The 22,888-nt window shown below is 48.8% G+C and overlaps 1 protein-coding gene across 3 annotated transcripts in view; it reads right to left on the bottom strand.

Annotated features, from left to right (window-relative positions):
- Positions 1-22,888, bottom strand: part of ABTB3 (ankyrin repeat and BTB domain containing 3) — a 262,591-nt gene that overhangs the window by 97,831 nt on the left and 141,872 nt on the right. For all 3 annotated transcript variants that reach the window (XM_037068141.1, XM_037068140.1, XM_037068139.1), the window contains exon 2: positions 4,454-4,603. In XM_037068141.1, the coding sequence (XP_036924036.1) occupies positions 4,454-4,603 (150 nt within the window). The remainder of the gene's footprint in view (positions 1-4,453; positions 4,604-22,888) is intronic.

The raw sequence follows: 22,888 nt of genomic DNA, 5'->3' as shown, positions 1-22,888 counted from the left end.
AAACCTCCCCCAGTCCCGGGGCTGGAGGCAGTGGGGCTGTGGCCAGTCTTTGAAGGGCCTGTCTGCATCTCAGACAAGGACAGGGACCTCTTGTCCAAACAATAAGGGCTGGTTTGTTTCTCTTTTTCTTTTTCTGGTGGCACATTGGAAAGACAACCCAGACACCCTTTTTCAGACAGTTGTAAATTAATGGCCCCTTTTGAGTGGGAGCAACAAGTTCACAGCCAAGTGTGAAAAGAAAACAGAAAGAGGCATATTTTTTTTTCATGAAGCCCTCATTTTTTTGCCATTAAACAACAGAAAGCAATTATACGGTAATTGATGGCTGTCCAATAGGGGTTAATTGGGAGTCTGGGGGCAAGACCAGGGATGTCTCACAGGAGAGTTGATGCAAAATCTGAGGACAGGAATATGGGATTGGACGGGACCAACTGCAGAGTCAAGCCGGGTCAAAAGTGAGAAAACCCAGGGCCTTTGCTTCCCCCCTGGCCTCGGTGGAGGGACTGGTGGAGAGACGGGGTGGCCCCGATTCCCCCAGACCTACTCACTGGTTCAGGGAAGGAGACCTGGACCGCCTGCCAGACACCAGGTCAGTTGTGAAGTTCAGCACACAGCCTTGCAAATGTCCTGGGGCTTGTGGTCAAAGAGTCACCAGCCTATGTTCAGTGTGGGGATCACTGTGGTATTCTGATTTCTCTATCAAACGTTTTAGATATGCAGAGGTTCAGTTCTGGTTCTCTGAGTTTGAAATTTAGTTCCACAGAGTGTTCACTAGTTTACTAGAGTTTCATAAAGAGTTTCCTTCATCTGTAGCATTTTCTTCAGCTTCCTCCTTGGTAGATCAGTTTGCTGTGGGTCATTCATTTATTCACGGGATATTCAACAGATATTTTCCAAGCTCTGGGCCATGCGTTAGGTGCTTGGAAGGCAAAGCTGAACTGGACACAGCATTACAGAGCAGAGTAAGAAAAATCTGGGTTTAAAGTATGACTCTGCCTGGAGCCAGGCATTTATCCTTCCAAATCTCAGTTTTCTTATCTGTGAAATGGGAGCAATAATACCTTCGATGTATTTGAAGCGCTTGGCATACAGCAGGGACTCCAGACAGAGTGATGCATTTTCACCTCGAACCGTATCAGGCTGGACAAAGTTGGCTCTGGGCGTCACCACTGACTAAGTCAGTTCTGGATTTTAACACGATGCTCTGACGACAGAGGCACCCCCTCCTATAGGGAGGAGTCTCCGGCTGCCGGGGGTAGGGGCTCTCTGGGTGCCTGATGACTGACCTTTGTGAATTTTCACATCTCCAATTTAGAGTCCAGGAAAGCACCTCCAGTGCATCCTGCAGAGCCAAGCTCAGATCCTCCGCTGGAAGGAACACAGACCTGACCAACTCCCTGATCTTACGGGGGCTCTCGCGCCCTCTGTAACACACAGAAGCAGCTGCTGGGCACCCCCCAGGGGAGTCTCATCTATGTTAAGGTGGAAAAAGCTCTGCCTAGAGACCTGGCTTCAGGCTTCAGCCCTTCGGCTCACAGGTGTGGCTGATCTTAGACACGTTGTTTTTCCTCTTTTCACCTCCATTCCCGTATCACTGTGGACCATAACAGTTACAGTGGAGACGATTCATGTGGGTTTTTCATAGTTCCTTAGTTCAACGACATCAGCTGCTGCTGTTATTATCATTGGCCATTAAGAAGGTCATCGTCAGGGGCTCTGCCCTCAAGCCTGTGTCCAGGAGAGCAGGGATGGTGAGGAACAAATTCTCTCCACCTCGTCTTTGCTGGAAACAGCGGTGTCTAGAATCCACACTGGCAGAGTAACCTTTGAATATGGAGAGCAGCCCTCTGTGTACACAGAGAGAGCGAGGCTGTATTGATTCAGACCATGGTATAAGCCAGTCTAAATTACAGTCAGATCAGAAAAGAAGGCAATTTTATTATCTTCAGCCGCCCACGCGGCTTATCAACGCACTTCCTTGCATATGTTCTAAGGGGCCCGCTTAATGAATGTACAAGACCCATTGTTAATTAGCAGCGCCCATTTGTGTGCCGACAATTCATATGCGAAAGTCAACATTCAGCCACAATGACAGCATTTAATTTGCAGAGCAAATTGTCCTTAAAAACAATTTATGCGGCAAGCCGCTCCCGCAGACTGCCTGCTTAGGTGAACTGCAGGTTTGTTCAGCAAATCCTTTCTCCTAAGAGAGCTCTGGAATTAAGCAGGGTCCCAGCCCAGATGCTGGACACGGCTGGGGAGGGCCACTGAGATACCCCAGGACAAACCTTTGAGACCACAGGGGACAGAGTGTGTGGACCAGGTGGAGTGGTGGCCTTTACCAAGGCGATGCCTGTGCAGATGTGACCCAGCGTGGCAGCTTCTGCCAGGTTCTGCCTTTCCAGGGTCCTGGGCATGTCTTGGCATTTCTTCTTAGATTGATGTTTCCCCAGGGGCACTGTTTTGACCCTCTATGTCTGAATCTCCGGGGAGCTGTTAAAATGCAGACATTTCCTCATCCCTTTCCAATTGTTGCAGATGTCTCAAAATATCTTTGCATACCTCAAAATAATGGGGTCAGCTGAGCTGCTGCTCGCTCTTGTTAATGTGCTAGTAAAAAAGCACAGAATACTACACCACAATTTAGAGGAAGATTTTAGTGTAATTGGTTTCTTTTGTAAGCGCAGGCAGTTTATTCTGTGCATTTAAAAATATCTGGAGGCAGGATCCATCAGGTTGCAAAAGGGGCCCATGGTACCGAAAAGTGTAAGAAAACCCACGTGACTGACTGGGAATGGGAAGCCCCTGGGACTGGAGGCATCTCGCGGCTTCAGGGGTTGGTTGAATGGAGATGTCATTTTCAAACTTTAGGTGCAGGAGAGTGGCTTTAGTGCCCACCAGTGCCCACCAGGGCTCACTAGGGCTTGAATCAGCTACTGTGGTACATTGTTTTACAGGGGTGCCGGGTGCTAAATGGAGGGTGCCTGCCTGGCCTGGGTGTACGGGGAATTCTCACGGGAAGAAGCACATGCTGCTTTCTGGATCCTGAAGCCCTTAATAGTTCAAGATGTTCTAGACTCTCCCACCAACTTGCACTTGAACACAACCCAAGCATTTCCGAGATCAATGCTCTCGTCCCATCAGGAACTAACACACAGCTAAGGAATCTGACAAGCAACGGGATCAGAAGTTAACAGGGATCTACTTCGCTCTGGTTGGCTGGGCTCAGAGAACACAGCCCTAGGTTGGGGGGGTGTCACACGTATGACATGTCATTGATCAAACCGTTGCATCCCTACCTTCTTGACAATCCCTCCCATCTCTCCACCTCTCTCTGTCTCTCTCTTTCTGCTACTTTTTATATTTCCTGAGGACCTACTATGTGCCAGGCAGTATTCTTGGTGCTGGGGTTATATCGATGAACAACAAAAAAAACCATCTCTACTGTCTGGGAGACTATATCATAGTACGGAGAGATAAAGAATTAAAAAAAATAAATGAGTAAAATGCAGGTGGGACTAAGGGAAGGGCAGAGACTGCCAATGGTTATCAGGTTTGGGGGGATAATGAAGATGTTCTAAAACTGTGGTTATGGTTCACAGCTCAATAAATGCACTAAAAATCACTCAATTGTATACTTTAAGTAGGTGAACTGTATATCATTAAAACAACAACAACAACAACAACAAAAAATAGAATACACCACAGGATAACTGCCGGGGAGAAAGGTAAAGCAGGGCAGGGGACCAAGGTCCTTGGGGGTTGTAATTTTAAATAGGGTGGTCAGGGAAAGCCTCATGAAGAAGGTCACATTTGGGTGAGGCTTGAAGGTAATGAGGGAGCAAGCCATGTGGCTATCCGGAGGAAGAGTGGTCCAAGAGGCGTGAACAGTCAGTGCAAAGGTCCTGAGGTATGCCCGCTGTGTTCAAGGCACAACCTGGGCCAGGTGGCCGCAGTTCAGTGGGTCACAGGGGACCACAGAAGAAGATGTCTGAGTGATATGGGTGCGGGGGCCTGGAAGCAATTCTGAGAATTGCTTTTCCTCTGGGTCCTATGCAGGCAGATGCAGTCTGATATACACTTCAAAGGAATCCAAGGAATAGACGCCATTTACAGAGCACTTACAGTGTGCTGGGCTTGTGGCAAGCTCCTTTACGGGCATTAGCTCATTGAATCAGAACTACGCTCTAAGCGAGGGACTATTATTTTCTCCCTTTTAGGAAACTGAGGCTCAGAAAAGGTTAGGAACTTGACCTCTGTCAGTGGCAGGGTCAGGGAACTGACCGGGTCTGCCTGACTGTGGAACTCTCGTCTCGCCCACGGCCATCATGGCACAGTCTCACGCACACGGCGGGTGTTCCATAAAAGGCATCACTTGTCTGGTTACAACGCACTGCCCTGTGGGCAGTGGCACCTTGGAACAGACAGGGCGGGAGAACCAGCATCCACTTACTCAGTTCTGCGATGCTGCCCACACGGGTGGCCAGCAACGACTGCTCGATGGTCCTCAACTCCGACTGGCTGAATATGGGCAGTTCTCCGGGCTTATTTGCCCGCTGCGGGTCTCGGTGAAGATTCAGGCTGTCTGGCAGGCACAGCACTCCTGCAGTCAGGGGGAGAGACAGAGAGAGGAAAACAGGTTGTTACTTCCTAGTGAACCCAAGAAGGGGTGCCCAGCCTTGCCCAGCCTCACACCACACCGGGACTGGTGCCACAGGCCACCGGGACAACCCAGGCTCCAGACTCCTTTCAGAAATAATGTCGAGCCATTTTGAAAGGTTTCCTTGAGGTCCTGACCTGCTCATTTTAACAAACGTGTGGGCATTTGTCTGTACGCACATTTCTAAAGGACACAAAACAGAGCAGGATTCTAGCTGCTCAGAGATGCCTCAGGGGAAGCGCTGGTCACTTGCTCCAGCTGCTGTCCCTGGGTGTCCTGCAGGAAGAGCCTCTGCTGGCAGTCACTGCTGAGGACTTGCTTGATTAGCCCAACAAATTTAAATCTGGGTGGCTGGGCTCTTATCTGTTAGATAAGGCTCCTGCTTTTTCTGCAGAGCTCAATGTCAGAAGGTAAAGAGTCCCTGTGGAAATCCCTGCAATCCAATTATCCTCTTCCCCTCCTTTCCATTCTGTGAAGATTCAGCGAGAACCTCAGCACTCACTCCGGCAGGTGAGACAGAGTGTCCACTGTCCCCGTCCCTGCCCCAGCCTCCCTGGGCTGAGTGTGCTTCTTTGTACCTTGACTTTGGGCTTGACTGTTCACTCTGACCAAAGGTATGTTCACAAACACTATGGAACTAAAGGGCTGAAAAGCACACACGCAGTTGAACTTGATCTCTTGTGCCTCTGCCTGAGAAAAAGTTGCCCTGGCTCGCCTGCTGGCGGAGGAGGGTGAGAGACAGACGGAGCAAGCCCATTACCAATGTGAACTGTAGAGCCGTGCCCCCAAAGCAAATGCTCATTTGGCATGTCATTGACATAGTGGGGCTCTTTGTTACTCAGCATTGTGGCGATGATCACAATGGACATACCTATCAAGTGCCGACCCCCGAGGCTACACAATGAGCAAGGCAGGCACTGTCCTGTGTTAGGGGCCGAGGACGCAGTGATGGGCAGGATACACACACCACCCGTCCTCAGGGGCTCAACTCCAGGCAACGGAGACAGACTGCTATGCACATAAGCCATACAAAGCCATATGATAAACGCTCTATGGCAGGAGAAAATGAGGAGTGAAGGCATGTGTTAGTAGGCAACTGAACAATGAGCAGTTGTCAATAAGTAGGAAGCACTTATTAAGTACCTGCTGTATTCCCAACCCTATCAGGCATTTTGAAGACACAAAAGAAAGAGAAGAGGTATTCAAGCAGTTTACGAATTAACTGAAGAGACAAGACTGGCAATGACAAAATCATTTAGGAACAACGGAATAGTATCCATATATAGGTGCTAAATTATTTAAGGCAACTGGCAGGTGGAGGGGAAACAGAATCCAAAGGTCAGTGGTTCAAGCCCATGCCTCCCTCCGCTGGAAACACAAAGCCCCAGCCGACAAAGGTTCCTCCTTTGGAGTTGGGCAGATGTGAGGTGGCACCTGGCACATACCTCTTCCGGCCCCCGCTGCCAAATGAGAGAGAGGCTCCAGCCCCGTGGGGCCAGTCCTTCGTTTCTGAATGTTTCACCTTCACACTTGACAGGCTGATACAGCAGGAAAGATAACTACAAAAGACCTTTTTGGATGAATAATGAAGAAAAGGATGAACAGTGCAAATGATGATTTGATTTCAATGTTCCTATAATTAGGAAACTGGTCAAGTAGGTTTCTTCCTAAGATTTTTTTTTAAAGAGATTTTAGTTATTTGTTTTTAGATAGAGGAGAAGGGAGGGAGAAAGAGAGAAAGAGAAGCATCAGTGTGTGGTTGCCTCTTGTGTGTCCCCTACTGGGGTCCTGGCCCGCAACCCAGGCATGTGCCCTGACTGGGAATCAAACTGGTGACCCTTTGGTTCCAGGCTGGCACTCCATCCACTGAGCCACACCAGCCAGGGCCTAAGATTGTTTTTTAACCCTTGTTGTGCAAACATGTGTGACTGTGACTCAGAATGAAGACGTGTGTTATGTCATGACCCAGGACACCCACCACTACCACCAGCACGTACACATACACTGGTCCTTTCCATGAGAAAACTTCATGGAAAATAATACTGATGCTTACTATTATCACAGAGTGCACTCTCTTTGTTCTTTTTATTTCTATTTTATTCATAAAACATGCTGTCTGCAGCACCAACAGTGATTTCCTGATCCACTAATGGGCTGGGCAGTTTGAAAGCCGCCGTGGACTGTGCCAGCATACAAATTGGCATTAACTGGACAGTACAGAGTCACCATTCACTGGGCGCTACCTGGGGCAGTGCTAGGATCTGCATGGGATGTGATCCCACCCTTCAGCAGTGCTTAGCCTTTCAGGGAAGACAAGACCTTCACAGACATCCCCATCGTCCAAGCTAGCCTCCTGCCTGTTCCCTCTCATGTAACAGCTGAGCCATCCTCCTGCCGACTGGGGACACCCTTGCTTCCTCTTGTTTGTTTACCAGTCCAGACATGTGGTCAGAGGCCAGGTCAAGTAGGCATTTTGGTGGCAAGAATGCTGGGCCAGTTCCTCCTTCATCTGATGCCCCTGATGGCTCTGACTCTTATTCAGAGATTTACTACCTTGGAGAACTCACTGCAGATTGCACCAGGTGACTGTCACCCAGTGTGGTGAGGGACCCGAAGTTTCTGGTGATGAGGGAATGGTCAGGGGGCTTCAGGGCAGAGTAGACCGGAGAACGAGCCCTGAATGTAGGGAGGGTGAAGTCGCCCGATGAATAGGAGAGTACACGGGTTCTCACAGGATTGCTGCATCGGGACTTGCATCAGCTACAGCAAGTTCTCATCCCAGACCTGCATCGGAGATGCCGCTTCACACACTGGCTGGGGCATGAACAAATGGGATGTGGAGTCTAGAAGCCAAAGGTTCAGCCCTGGCTCTGTCAGCGCCCACCCACACTTAGCCTTGGGCAGGTCAGAGAGCCACTCGGGACCTCACTTCCTGTTCTGTGAAATAGAGGTGGCAATAATTCATTGTCTCCCTTCTTGGGTTGCTGGGGGTGGGGAGATAAAATGAGCGTGTGCTGAGCAAAATAGTGGGTGCTCAACATATGTTAACCGAGATGAAATCAGTTAATGTGTACAAAGCTTTACACTATTTTATGCTTTATCATAAGAATAAACAATTTCCCTTGGGATCATTTCTCCTTCTTTTAGAGGGTTATGAAATTTAAATGTGAAGACATAATTATTCAAAGGAGCTTTTAAAGTTAGATTACTGAGATTTGGAAAATCTAAATGGAACTATTATGCAAAGATTATATACCAGGATTTATTCTCTCCGTCTCTCCATCCCTCCCTCCTCTCCTGAGGACTCTAGATAGAAGATAACACAAACTAGAGGGATTTTTTTTTTGTCTAAAAATCAACTAGGTCAATAAAAAGTCCTAGCATCATATTTTAGTGGAAGACACAGGCCTCAGTTGTGGACTACTCATCAATTTCCATTATTGGAGCCAAGGACAGCCACAGCCTGGGTATTAAAACTCAAGTTCAAAGGCAAGGAGAAAGAAGGGTCAAATGTGACTTTGACTGGACCTAAAGGGAATAATTTCCCTGGAGAGAAAGTGATGATCAGCTCTGGTACATGATGGGCTGGAAGAGGTCACGGTCTCCCTGAAATTCTGTTACGCTGGCGTGGGCTGTGCATTTGTCTAGGGGGAAGTTCATTCACATTCTCAAGGCAGGGGGTCTGTGGGTCCTAAAAGATGATGAACTACATAGTGCCTTTGAGGTCCACATTCCCAGCCATGACCAGATCTCTCTGCTATGGGACTGACTGGCCACAGGTGGGACAGCATGGGCTGGGCATGACCATGGGCCTGGCTGGAACTGAGGTCCAATCCAGTCGCAGCCCCTGTGTAGCCCGAACAAAGAACCTCCCAGATCCCCAGTCAGCTTCTGTGTCTGCAAAGAGGGCTTAAAATATCCACCCCACTGGTTTATTGTGGTAATTAAACAAGATAATATATTAAAGCTTCAGGCCTATAGTGAGAGCTAAATACCCTGCTAAATACCCTGTACCCACAAACAAGCAGTTTTGTTTATTTAATGTCTGGGTTCAGATAGTCTTGAGGATCATCTTTCTAAAATCTTGTGCAACTGGAGACGGACAGCCTTTTGGTCAGGTCACTTAGAACATGATACGCGAGAGCTGCTCCTCCGGGTGGGCCCCGGGGCCCACCACATCTGGCATCTACCTGGCTCTGATGGGGCGACCAGGGCGCATGCCTGCCTTGCTAGATGTCCACCTTCCCATGTGCCTAGGACGGCCCCTGGGCAGATATGCACACTGCCATCCTTTCTCTCCTTTCAGCTTTTCTCTGTGTCTCCATCTATTAATGGATCCGGATGCTATTCACCCAGCAAAGGAAAACCGAACAAGACAGCCATCAGCGCTCATCCATCTCCTCCCTTTGGTGATGGCGGTGGAGGAAGAGGAGGCTGCGTACGTCTCGGCGCCCTGCACACAGGCTTGGGCTGTGCCTCGCCTGCCTCTGGCTGCAAGAGCAGCCTGCCTGATTCCTGCCTGCCAAGCTACACCTTGTTTTCTGCTAAGTTATCCCAGAATTTAAAGTGAAGGGTCTTGGCATCAGTCCCAGCTTTAAGAAATGGGAGGGAAGCAGCTGCGGGCAGGGGTGGGGGGGTGGGGGGGTGGGGAGGTGGACCAGCCCTGGAACAGGCTCCAGGCAGAGCTGGCCGGGTTTGCATTCCCGCCTTGCCGTCTCCCAGCTGTGTGGCTCGGCGCTTGGACTTGGCTCCTCTGAGCCTCCGTTTCTCCCTCTATAACTTGCTTCATATTATCCACCTCCCAGTGTGATTGGGAGGCCCTAATGGGATAATATATATGGACAACCTGGGACAGAAAAGGGATTGATAAATGCTTGCTAATAATCCAAGTGAAGTTCTTCAAAGCTAAAGATTTAGGAATTCAATAATAACACAATGCCAGAAGGCTCCCTCTTACTGTTAAATTTATTAAGAAACAAGATCGGAAGTTACCAAATTTTTCCCCCTAATGTTTGCACAACCATTTGATTTTGAGAGGCTTGGCAGTGGGAAGCAAAGTCAGCGCTGGCGGGGGGAACCCATTCATCTGTGAGAGGCGGGCCGGGTCCCAATTAGGATAAACGCAGACCATGGTTCATCGCTCTCCCCCCAGAATGAATTGTATTCAAAGAAAAAGTTCTTAGGAAGTCTGAAACCAAATCACCAAAAGAAATAAGAGGCAGAAAACACAGGAATGGAGAGTTTTCAGATCGGTTCAATGGCACGCCCAGACGTGGAGCTGGAAGTACATAGGAGGGAGAAGTGTGTCAACCTGAAAAGGACAGGAAGGCTCTGTGGCTCTCCTTCAACCACAGACACTAAGCACCAGCCATGGACAACAGGACACATTCCTGCCCTCACAGGCTCCCGCTCGGCCAGAGAGACAGACCCACCACCCACTGAAATGCTATGGGAGAAAGACCTGAGTGGAGGTGTGCTTGGGGTCCAGGTGGAGAGCACAGCGTGGTGAGCCCAGGTCAGCCCGGGAGCTGGGGGAAGGCTTCCCAGGGCAGCTGACACTGGAGAGGAGGGCCGAGCGATGCAGACGCCTTACAGCCGAATTCAGAGAGTGCGGACTCAGGAGCCCAAGGGAATGCTCAGCTGGGCTGCAGCTGTGTTACTTCCCAGCTATGTCACTGCAGGCATGTCGTTTAGCCTCCCTGTACCTCGATTTCCTTGCAGATAATATGGGAACGGTCATGGCATGGTCCTCAGAGGGCCACCAGAAGATCAAATGAGTTAAAACATGTCAATCCTGTCCTCTACACATAGCTCAATAAATGCTGCTGCTATTGCTATTGCCATTCTTGAAGCACATTCCGAGGAAGACAGGCATGGGCTGTGTATGTGGGACAGTGGCTGGGGCAGAGGGTGCATGCGAGATGGGAGCAGAGGGGAGAAGGTGGGAGAAGGTGGGAGAAGAAGCTGGACTGGGAGGCAGGGCGAACCACGGCGAACCTCGGGCTTTGGGCCAAGAAGGATTTGGACTTAAAAACTGAACACTCACCTTCCCAGTACTATGTCTCTCTCTTCCCCGCTTTACAGCCAAAATTCTAGAAAGAGTGGTCTACATTCACTATTTCCGTTTCTCCCTCCCCCTCACTATCTCTATATTGTGTTATTTTTATTTTTACTGGGAGCCCAGCAAGTTCATGTTCATCCTTCGAGACCCAATGCATTGTCTCCAGCCCCAAAGAAGCAGGAGGCTCTGTTCTTAGGGAGCTCTCGATCCAGGGAGGAAGATCCTGAGGCTAGAACACTGTACCCAGGGTGCCTGCTGGCTGCTGAGACAGAGAAAGGCAAGGACAGGGTAGAGTTGGGTCACAGGGAGGAAGTGCCTCAAGGTGACCCCACAAGCTACCCTCCTCACATGAGCCTGATGCAGCGAGGTTTCCCTCGCGGTCAGCTGAGGAGTGATGGGCTAGCGAGTGTCAGTCCTCCTGAGAGCAGGGCAGAGAGCAGCCATGCGGTTGTCAGGGTGCTGTACGTGGTGCGAAGCACACAGAAACAGTGGGGTGATGGTGTGGCTCTGACACCAATCGCATAAATAAGAAAACCTACTAGTATAAAACTGCAGAGAAAGAGGGCAAAAGAGTGTGTTCGTCCACTCCTTCCCCGAGTGTGCACTAAGGGCTAGGTGCAGTTCTAGGTACTGGGGATCCAGCGGCAAAACCCTGGAAACCCTTGCCATCTTGGCATGTGTATTCCAAATACATAATGTGAACATGGAGCGGGTTGGGTGGTAAGGGCCACGGAGAAAACAGAGCAGGAGAGGAGGGTGGGGGTGGGGATCACACAGCGAAGGGGACATTCAAAGAGAGTCTGGAAGGAAGTCAGTGTGCGGCCAGGCTGATATCTTGGGGGGACATGCAGGCCAGCAGAGGGGGCAGTGGGGTAAAGGCCCCAAGGAAAATGGGCTTGGATTTGGGGAGGAAGAAACAGAGAACGTGAGGGGAAAGGAATAGCCGACGAGTCAGAGAGCTGGTGAGGGGGCAGATCGGGTAGAGCCTCATGGGCACCTCTAGACTTGGGCTCTTACAATGAGTGAAATGAGAGCCTCGGAAGTGTTCTGAGCAGAAAGGGATGTGGTCCCATCTCTCTGCAGGGCACTGCAGCGGGTAGGTGGCGAACAGACCACAGGCAGTGGCGAGTGAGGAACCAGATTAGTTATGGTGGGGCAGTACAAAAGTGATTTTTAGTACAAAGAGGGTGTAAGGCCAAGGGAGTTGCTAATTGGGTGTGGGGGTGTAAGAAAAAGACCTCCCAAGAGTAACTGCAAAGTATTTGACCTGTATAACCGAAAGGATGGATTTACTATTTACTGAAATGGGGAATACTGTAGGAGGGTTGGGTTTGGGGGAGAGATCAAGAGTTCAGTTTTAGTCACATTCAGCTTGAGAGACCCATTGGACATGCAGGCGGAGTTGCTAGGCAGACTTCCTCACTTTCTCTCCACCTCCTGGGATGCAAAGCCTGTCATGCAAGCCCCCTGGTAGTTCATGCTTCTTTTGCTCTTTCCTTCCCTGTCACCAGAGGGCGCTGTTAGATTTGCGTAGGCAATTGTTAGTTACCTCCTTGGCCCTCCCTCCTTCTCTCCCAGGGTTCTGCATTTATTGCATTATCCTTGCAACTTCCCCATAGAGAGCTGAACGACATCCATCTCACAGGGGCTAAGATGAGAGAAAGCTTCACCTTCCCATTTTCCTCATCTCTGCTGTGAGGGGTGCCTGGGGCCCTGCAGGGTTTGTGAACATCTGCTTAAGTCCCTGACTCCTCTGAAGTGGTTCAGGGCCCCATTTCAGAACTTCCAGAAATGAAATGATATTTGGGGGTCCTCGCTAGGTCCTGGGTAGCTGTGGAAATGTCAGAGGTTGGTCTGGCTTTGGAGATCATCTGGCTTCTGGTAAATTCCCTGACCAGCATCTCCCCCACTCCCACATAGCAGAGACACCTGTGGGCACAGTGTCATGCAGTGGTGATGAAACTCAGCCCTCAGTGTGGCTGCCAGGAAAGCTGTACGTTAGAGTGTTCTGAGTTAAGAAACAGTCTGACATTTCAATGAACACATGTCAATAGGCCAGGGCAAAACACTGAGAAGGCAGCTTTTTGGAAAATGGAGAGTCTTGCTCTATATCAACGTGGCCATGCATCTTCCTTGGATGATTGCAATCCAAATTCATTTATCAATCCATCCATCCAACCATCCATTTATCCATCTATCCATACAAGCTTGTATTTATATAATGGGCCATTCTTTACTCAATTAAAGAGCAACTAATGATTTAATTTTTTTGAATGTGGATGTCCAGTTGTTTCAGCACTACTTGTTAGAAGGATTACCTCTGCTCCCTTGTATTACTTTTGCTTTGTTGTCTAAGATCAGCTGATTATATTCATGGGTCTATTTATGGACTGTCTATTCCATTCTTGTGATCTGTTTAGCTATTCTTTTGCCAATACTGCATTGTCTTGATTATTGTAACTTTATAGTAAGTCTTAAAATTGAGTAGTATCAGGCTCCCAACTTTTTTCTTCTCCTTCAAGGCTGTGTTGGTTATTCTTGGTCCTTGGCTTCTCCATATAGACTTTAGAATCAGTTTGTTATCTACAAAAGAGCTTGCTGGTATTTTGATTGAGATTGAGTGGAATCCGTAGATAAAGTTGGAAAGAACTGACATCTTGACGGTTCTTTATATTGAGCAAAGTTCTTTATATCTCAGTAATATTGAGTCTTTCTATTCCTGAACATAGAATATCTCTCCATTTATTTAGCTCTTCTGTGGTATCTTTCATCAGAGTTGTCCAGATTTCCTCATACAGATCTTATACATATTTGGTTAGATTTATAGTAAAGTATTTGTTTGGGGGGCATGCTAATGTAAATGGTATTGCGTTTTTAATTTCAAATTCCACTTGTTCGTGGCTGGTGTTTAAAAGAGCAATTAACTTTTTACATTAATATTGTATCCTGTAACCTTACTATATAATTGCTTATTAGTTCCAGGTTTTTCATTGACTATTTTGGGTTTTCTGCATAGGTTATCACATCATTTGTGAACAAGGACAGTTTTATTTCTTCCTTCCCAGTCTGTATACTTTTCATTTCCTTTTTCTATCTTATTGCATCAGCAAGGACTTCCAGTATGATGTTTACAAGGAGGGGTTAGATGGGACATTCTTGTTTTGTACCTAATTTTAGAAGGAGAGCTTCAAGCTTCTAAGTATAATGCTAGCTACAGTTTTTTTGTAGATTTTTAAAATCAATTTGCCCCCATTCCTAGGCAACTGAAGAGTTTTTTTAATCACAAAAGGGTGTTCAATTTTATGCATCTAGTGATATAATTATATAATGTTTCTTCTTTGGTTGGTTGATGTGATGGATAACATTATTCAATTTTTTAATATAGAACCAGCATTTTATACTTGGGATGAATACTACTTGATAATGGAGTATAATTTTTAATAATTATTGGATTAGATTTACTAATATTTTTTGAAGATTTTTGCATCTATGTTCACAAAAGATACTAGGCTGTAGTTTTCTTTTCTTATAATGTATTTGTCTATTTTTGGTATTACAATAATGCTGGCCTCATAGGATGAGTTAGGAAATATTTTCTATGCTTCTATCTTCTGAAAGAGACTGTAGAAATTTTAGTATAATTTCTTCCTTAAATGTTTGGCAGAATTCACCAATGGACCCACGTAAGCCTGGGGCTTTCTGTTTTGAAAGGCTATTAGTTGTTGATTCAGTTTCTTTACCAGATACAGACCTACTCAGATTTCTTATGTGAATTTTGGTAGGTTGTATTGTTTAAGAAACTGGTCCATTTCACCTAGATTATTGAATTTGTGGAAACAGCTATTCACAGTATTCATTACCATTTTAATATCCATGGGATCTGTAATGGTATCCTCTCTTTGATTTCTAATACATGATTTGCATCCTCTCTATTTTTTCTTAGTTAGCAACTTACATGACTTTATTGATCTTTTCAAAAAAACAGCTTTGGGTTTCTCTATTGATTTTTCTGTTTTAAACTTCATTGCTTTCTGCTCTAATTTGTATTAGTTATTTTCTTCTACTTACTTTAGATTTAATTTTGCTCTTGCTTTTCCAGTTTCCAAGGCAGAAGTGTAGATTTGATCTTCTTTTCTAACACAGGAATTCGCTGCTATAAATTTCCCTCTAAACACTGCTTTTACTGCAACCCACATATTTTGATTAAGTTGTGCTTTCAATTTCATTTAGCTCAAAATACATTTAAACATTTCTCTTAAGGTTTCTTCTTTGACTCCTGTGTTATTTAGAAGTGTGTTGTTTAATCTCCAAGTATTGGGATTTTCTAGCTATCTTTCCGCTATTGATTTCTAGCTTAATTTCATTGTGGTTTGAAAAGAGACAGTATATTTCTGTTCTTTTACATTTGTTAAGGTATGTTTCATGGCCCAGAATATGCCCTATCTTGGTTCCATGTCAGCTTAAGAAAAATGTATGTTCTGCTGTTGTTGGATGAAGTAGTCTATTGATGCCCATTAAACCCAACTGATTGATGGTGTTGTTGAATTAACTTGACCTTGCTGATTTCCTGTCTGCTGGATCTGTCCATTTCTGAGTGTTGAATCTCCAACTCTAAGAGTGGATTCATCTCTTTCTCCTTTCATTCTATCAGTTCTTGCTTTTTATTTTTAAAAGATATATTGAGGCTATTTGTAGCGGTTTCTTTCCTAGATTAATTTTAACTTGGAAGCATTAAGTTTCTGAAAATGGTTCAAATGGTGAAGGCGATCACACTAGAAAGGGAAGGAAGGAAGGAGATAATGGGCAGGAGGGGTAGTGAGGAGGTAGTTGTTTACTTAAGACGCCTCCGGATTCATTATTTGAATGCACATTATGTGCCCTGATGCAGATTCAGCCGTATCCTTCCCTGTTGCCAAATCTCCAGTTGCGCTGAGTCTCACTGTGACTTGCCTAACAAACACAAGCCGAATTACTGAATGGCTCCCGAGTAGAGTTCTTGGCGGACAAAATACATTAGTAAATTTTAAGAAAAGGTGTTAGTAACACAGTGACACTCCCACTGAAAGTTTCTCCTTGTTAGAGAAATAAAATGGGGCTGAGAAATGAAGAGATTTCACATCAGCTGTCAGAACATTTTTATGCCAAAGACAAATGCACAGATTTGTCATCCCCAGAATGTCTGGAGACCATACCCAGGTAACGGTGAGCACAGCCTCTACGGTGGAAGCCCAGGTACCTGGCAGGCTTCCAGCTGGAAATCTCCAGTGGAGTTCCTACAGAGTAAGAACCTGAGGATCATCAATATTCATAACCAAGGCCCCCAAGGCCTGTAGGATCCTGAATCATCCCAGAAAGATTAAATCATATTGAACCAAGCTTTAGTGTTCAGTACACTTAATTGTATTCTAAGCCCTCAAAGACTGATTTTTTTTCATTAAACGGCCTGGTGACTATAACTTATCACTTTTTGATATGATAGAGCGGGGAACGATTCGCCAGGGTGTTTGATATGTTGAAACACTCTATGGCTGACCGCACGCAATGACTGGGGCGCATGTGTCTACAGCCGTGGAGGAGATTAGGCCAACATTCGGAAAGCTAAACGCTGCCGTCAACATAGTGTAGATGTTAATGGCACATAAAAGCATAAATCTGCCCCTTGCAGCTATGCATGTGTATGCTGACATAAATAACTGACAGGGCTTTCACAATCCATCGAAAATACAGCCAGTCCTCAAATGACGTTGTTTCATCATAATGTTGAGATGCTGTAGGAACCTAACTCTTGTTTCCATCCACTAGCCAATGGTACAACTGGTTTTGTTATGTGTCCTTTTGCTTAAAGTCACAGAACCTATTGAGGGCGTTAAGCAAGGATTTACTGTACAAAGATGACTTAAATTGGCTTTAAAAAAAAACATTAGGATCCCATTAGGCTAAATTCAGCAGCTAATTACAGAGCCAAACAAACCACAAGAGGCCTCTAAATTCTCATTTGCTGCTGCTGTCAAAGGTACTGCACCTCTGACAAGGCCAAGTGAGTTCACAGCCTGTGCTGGCAAAGAGGGGCCCTAGCCAGATACATCTGGAAAGGAACGCTGCTGAGGACAGGTTTCCTCCGAGCATCTGTTCCAGGAGTTCTCTCAAGGAATTTATCAAGTAGCCCAGATATAACTCAATGTTTCTCAACTTTTTTTTTTTTTCATTATGGCCCTCTTCCACCAAGAGGACTTTTTGGACATTTTCTTCCCTCCCCCGCACCCCTGCCTGCTGCTCAACATACACACCTCTACTTTATTCACCATTTATTTTATTTTTCTGTATTCTGATGATTCGACATCTGGGCCTTGCTGACTCTATAGGGACTGCCCACCCTGGGTTAGTCAGTTTCTAGAAATAGCCAGTGAGTGTGCCTTTGAGATGCAAACCAGCCAATCCTGAGCCTCCTTAATCAGCTTCTCAGCTCCAGGCCACCACCCATCTGTACTAATCACCCCAGGACAAGGTACCAGAAGACCAGGGCCAACCCCTATGCCCCAGAGCCCTCTGAAATGATTCAACCTAGCCTAACGTAAATCTGCTCACCCTTCCTTGCCAGCTCCTTCGCATGGAAACCACAATCCCAGGGGAGGGATCAGAATGGTCTTTCCTCAGCCAAAGCCACTCGGTGCAGAAGAGCCAGGCCTCAGTGGCAGCTGGCTCCATGACAAAGAAGCGGTCCTTATCCTACCAGGGAGAACTCACAAACCAATTTATTAAAAACCTTTGTTCAGGGAGTCCAGGGAGTCCGGCTGTCAGTTAGGTGAACATCCTTCCCATCGGAAATTGGCACACACATATACATGCATGCACACACGTATGGATACACATACACACACACCCCTGTTCACAGTTGCCCATCCACCTACTTACTGTACGTAAATGCCACACTTTTAACCTGGGAGACGTTTCTGAACAGATGTGAGTATTCATTTTGAAAGTTTGTGTTCTGTTATTTAGAAGCAGTGAGCCATAAAACCACAGACCTCGGAGGCTGGAAAGGGCGAGACACCACTCAACCCAGCTCCCCTCCAGTCAGCCCACACACCTCCTGAGGGCCTGCCACCTGCCAGACCCTGGGCGTGCAGTCACGGTCCCTCAGTACGAAAGCTCACGGCGGAACAATACCTTGGAGACGAGAAAAACGAAAGCTTCGCCACAGAGGTTAAGCAACTCTCCCGAGGTCACACTAACTCGGTGCACTCCATTCCTGGATAATAGAAAGCCATTCCCAGTTCCAGGCACGAATTACCCATTTTGAAAGAATCAGAACCCACCCCCACCTTCTCAACACCATGTCAGCAACACGATGGTCCTCAAAGACGGCCACATCCTAATCCCCCCGACCAGTGATTCTGTTACATCTCCTGGCAGCGAGGAAGGGATTAAAGCAGCTTGCTAACCAACTGACTTTGAGATGAGCCTACCCTGGACTATTCAGGGGCCCAACGCACTCATACGGCCCCTTTACTAGAGAAGAGAAAGGCAGGAGAGTCAGAGTCAGGGAGATGCAGTGTGAGACTCAGCACATCACAGGCGGTCTTCAGGATGGGAGGGGCCCAGGAGCCAAGGCATGCGGGCAGCCTGTAGAGGCTGGGAAACACACCGGAAGGGACTCTGCCCGAGGGCCTCCAGAAAGGCCCATAGCCCTTGTGTTTTTAGTCAGGACAGTTCCCCTCCGGGTAAACTCCAGCATTCAGTGCAAAAATAGAGACGACCAAAGGATGCGAGTTTTCATAACCTTCCTCCTGGGTTCTTCCGGACACCCGGCCTCTGCCTCCACATCACTGCCTCTGGTATTTATCTTCAGAAGCACCCTGGGCGTTCATCCCGTGCAGCCCACTGACAAAGTGGCCTTGTGTGACGGTGCTGCCCTCGCCACGGCCCCGGCTCCTTTTGTTTCTGTGGCTGCTCGGAGACCGTCTTCTGCCTCGGGGGTGCACTTCAGATTCAACACCCTCCAGACATGAATGGGAAGGAGAGGGGCTCACAGAGCAGGGCCAGACCCCATGTCTGGCACCAGGAGGGGGAACCACGGCTGCCCGTGAGGGTCAGAGAGTTGAGGTGGGCAAGATCCACTTTCTGGGGAAGGAAGGGTGCGTCTGCTGTCTTGGGGGAGGGGGAGGGGTGGCAACCGGCTTCTCTGGGGACTCAGGGAATCAGAGCATCAATTTTCTGACACTGAGAAGCTGTCCCTCCTGGGAGTGTGACTTCGAGAAATGCCTTGTCATCTCTTATGCAACAACATATTCACTGAAAACCTCCTTAGTGCCAGAGACTGTGCAGGGGACAGGGAAGCTGATGGTGATGAAGATGGTGATGAGGAGGAGGAGGTGATGAGGGTGATGGTGACGACAGGGGCTATTCCAAGTTCTACTTGCCATACACTCATATATTTAATATCTTCCGGAGGTGGGCACAAAATATTTGCTGAACTAATAAATTAGTGAATAGAGGATGACTTTGATCCCAGCTAGGCGAGGGGGAAAGGAGGCAAATAAAGCAGAATGAAGAGACGATGGGAGAGGAGAAATGAAATAGAAATGATGATATGACAAAAAACTATGACACAACGATGTGTAGGTATATGAGCTCTGGAGGCAGACTGCTGGGGTTTCAATCCAGGCTTTGATACTCATTAACTCTATTAACTTTCCGGCCAAGTGAATGAATTGCTCTGTGCCTCAGTTTCCCCACCCATGTATCGGGGTGAGTGATAGGAATGACACAGGGTTGCTGTGGACATATCCATACCCGAACTCTGTCTGGTATATAGGAGATGCTCACCGACTACTGTTTCTTGTTACTGTAAAGCAGGATTCACTCGAACCACTCAGAGGCAGATCTGGTTGCTTCGGAGCCCTGATTTTGGCTTCTCCCAGACACCAGTTCTCAGTATCTAGCTGGGAGTCTTTACTGACTCTGATCCCAAAATGCCCACTTCTGATGAAACCCCATTTCCTATCTTGCATCTTTATTCCCCCCTGCCCCCCCCCCAGCCAAAGAAGTCTTCATCAAACAGATGACATTTGAGCCAAGACCTTAGGGATATGTAGCTTTAAAAAGGTAGCGAGTTAATAAAGGAAGAAGGAGCCAGTCTGGCTGGAGGGGGGGAGAGGGGCGGAGGGGCCACGCCTGGTGGAAATGCAGGCTGCAGGCAGTGCCTGAGGTGAGGCAGGGGCGGACTAGAGTCTGCAAAACCCTGCCCGCGACACAGCACCATGTCCGAAGTTCGGGGGGAGCTGCCAGCCTTGCCAGAGCTTTACAAACCCGTGATTGTCACCTACGTCCTGGGGAACCGTGTTTATCCCCGGGGGTAACAGCGCCAGCATAAATGGCGCCTGCAGTAATGAGGGCACTAAAGTCACAGCGGTGATGACAGCACAAAGGTAACAGTGGCAGCGTGGTGGGGACTGAGCCGTCACCATCGTCAGCAGCAGCATCTGTCAGCCACTTAACGTTTGTTCAGTACCACGTGCTGTTCTGAATCCCTTGAGTTTAGGACCGTTTAATCCTCAGAATAACCATCGAGCTAGCTACTGTTATGACCCCCATTTGCAGACGAGAAAACAGAGGTAGGGAAGAGTTACGAGGCCTGGGCAAAGGCGCCATGGAACTCAGACACCAGGACCCGGGTGCTTGGAACTGGTGACGTTAGGCCCAGCTGCCTGGCTCACCCAGTGGGGAGTGACAGCGGGACCTGACGCCTCAAGTATCAGCTGAGATAGGAAGGTCTTCCCTGAAGTGCAGGCAGCATTCATGGGGGGGAGCCCCCGAGAGGTGATTGCGGGGTCTTGGCTGGGCCTAGGAGGGGGGCAGCCAGTTCTGGCCTCTCTGGTGTCCCTCTGGTGCCTGTCAGGAATAGGGTCCTGGATGGCTGCACCCCATTCTTGTCACACCCAGGCCAGGAGCAGCCAGGAGGCCCCTCGGTCTCCCACCATCTGGCCTGGCTGTCACGGGCCACCAGCGTCAGGCTGGGTCCCCGAGCCTCAGTGCTGCCAGCCTCCAGCACACGAACAGAGGACTACCACAGTGCGGCTGGGCCGGTAGAAGTGGGCTTGGCTTCCTCCCAAGGCTGGTTCGGCAGAAGGCGATGGCTAAGGCAACATGGAATCACCCCAAGTGCCATTTGGCTCTGCTGCCTGCAAAACACGGCCTGTCTCCCTTCCACTCCCTTTCTCAGTCACCAGGGGAGAGGAGGGTGGCACTCCTGAGGATGCCTGGAAGCGCAGACACCCTTGGAGAGGTCCTGGCCACCCCCTGCCTTCTCCTGGGGCCTGACAAGCGACGAGCAGCCTGCTCTCTTCCTCTGCATCTCCCCGTTAGTGACAGCTCCCCTGGGTCCCCCACGATCCCCCAGCAGAGGGTGGAGCTTAAAAGTCCTGTTTTGCAGGCTCCAGGGGGCCCGCAATGCCATCTCTCTGTGCCTTGATTAAGAATGGCCCGGGGGCCCTGCTGTAGGAGAGGATGAGCTCCCCTGACAGTGCAGGATACGAGGAAGGGAGAGGGTCGCTGCAGAGAAGGCCCTCAACAGGACAGGGGGGTGCTGCCCGGGGACAGCGGCTGGAGCCCTGGGGAGGTGGGAGGGAAGAGGGCCACCTTTGGGAAATAATAAGGGATTCTGGAGCAGTGGGGCAGGGGCTGAGGCCCCACTCCCGTGAAAGCCCACAGGAGAACGTTAAAGAGAGCCAGAGGCAGATTTACTCGGGCCTCTGGTGGACACTCTAGAGACCTCTTGGCTCCTGGCACCTGCAAGGTCAAGCCTTACAGGCCGGGCTGCTTTGGCTCCCTGGCCGAATCCGGCCCTGCCTGGGTGAATCCTCTGGACCCACTGTGGGTCAGCTGACTGAGGGGCTCCCCCTGGTGTCTGGCCAGCTCCTCACCCCTGACTTTTTCAGACCCCACATCTGCATGTCTGCTAATTACCTTCTGGGTGAGGCCTGGCCCCCCCACCCCACCCTTGTTGCGGGGGCGTCAGAGAGACACCGTGCCCTGGGGCTGGGCGGGGCTCATTCATTCCACAGGCCCAGAATCCCAGGCTGCCCTTTCCTCTCCTGGGAATCTCACCATGCTTCTGAGGTCTCCTTTGCTTCTGACCAAGCCCCAGGATTCATTGCTCGAGGGGATCCCACGCTGCCCGGGGATTAGAGCTGAACAGAGCTCACTGCATCCTCTTCTCTCACTTACTGTGTGGCTTTGGACAAGTCACCTGACCCCTGTGAGCCTCGACTGCTACACTTGTAAAGTGGGGATACCAATGCCTCCCTTGGCAGGCTTGTTGTGAGGTCCCAGAGGTAACATATGGTTGTCGTTTCCCAGGGCTGCCATAAAAAAGCACCACAAACCCAGTGACTTCCACAACAGACATCTATTGTCTCCATTCTAGAGGCTGGTCATCTGAGATCAAAGTGTTGTCAGGGCTGGTTCCTTCTGAGGGCCGTGACCAGGCTCTGCTCCAGGCCTCGTCCCTGGCTTCTGGCAGTTTGCCAGCCACGCCTGGCGTTCCTGGCTGGGAGAAGGCCCGCCCCCATCTCCACCTTCATCTCCACAGGGTGTCCTCCCTGTGTGCGCGCATGTGTCTCCAAGTTTCTCCCTTCTCCCCGCCTTTTAAATAAGGATGCCAGTCATATTGAATTAGGGGCCCAACCCCTCCTCACCATAAGGAATTTCATCTGCAATGAACCTATTTCCAAATGAGGATACATTCCCAAGTACTGGGGATTAGGAATTTGGGTTGGGAAGACATGGTTCTGCCCACAACATGTATATAAAAGCTCTCAAGAAATACCAGACTCTTTCCCTTCCGTATGAAGGAGGAGCTGGCCTCTGAGGCTGAGAAAAGGTTCCAGCAAGTGGGCTCCTCTGTTGCCGGGCACGGGCTCTGCTCACTGGGCAAACAACGTCCCGGAGTGCTCACCTCTGTGCTCCAGGCTGACTTCACCACCCAGGATGCCTGGCCTTGGAGTACACCAGCATGTTCCTCCCCAGGCTGCCCTCTGCACGACAGTCCCGCACAGTGGAGGGACGAAGGGATGAGGCCAAGGCTTGGCAGGGAGAGGCCATCCTGCTCTCAGTCTTTCTGGGCCTTCCCCACAGGGACACTGAGTGGGGAAGCCCGGAGAGCTGCC

Source organism: Sturnira hondurensis, unplaced genomic scaffold (assembly GCF_014824575.4).
Source record: "Sturnira hondurensis isolate 20B ecotype Veracruz unplaced genomic scaffold, ASM1482457v3 Scaffold0017436, whole genome shotgun sequence".
Taxonomy (NCBI): domain Eukaryota; kingdom Metazoa; phylum Chordata; class Mammalia; order Chiroptera; family Phyllostomidae; genus Sturnira; species Sturnira hondurensis.
This window is presented reverse-complemented; position numbering and strand designations above follow the sequence as displayed.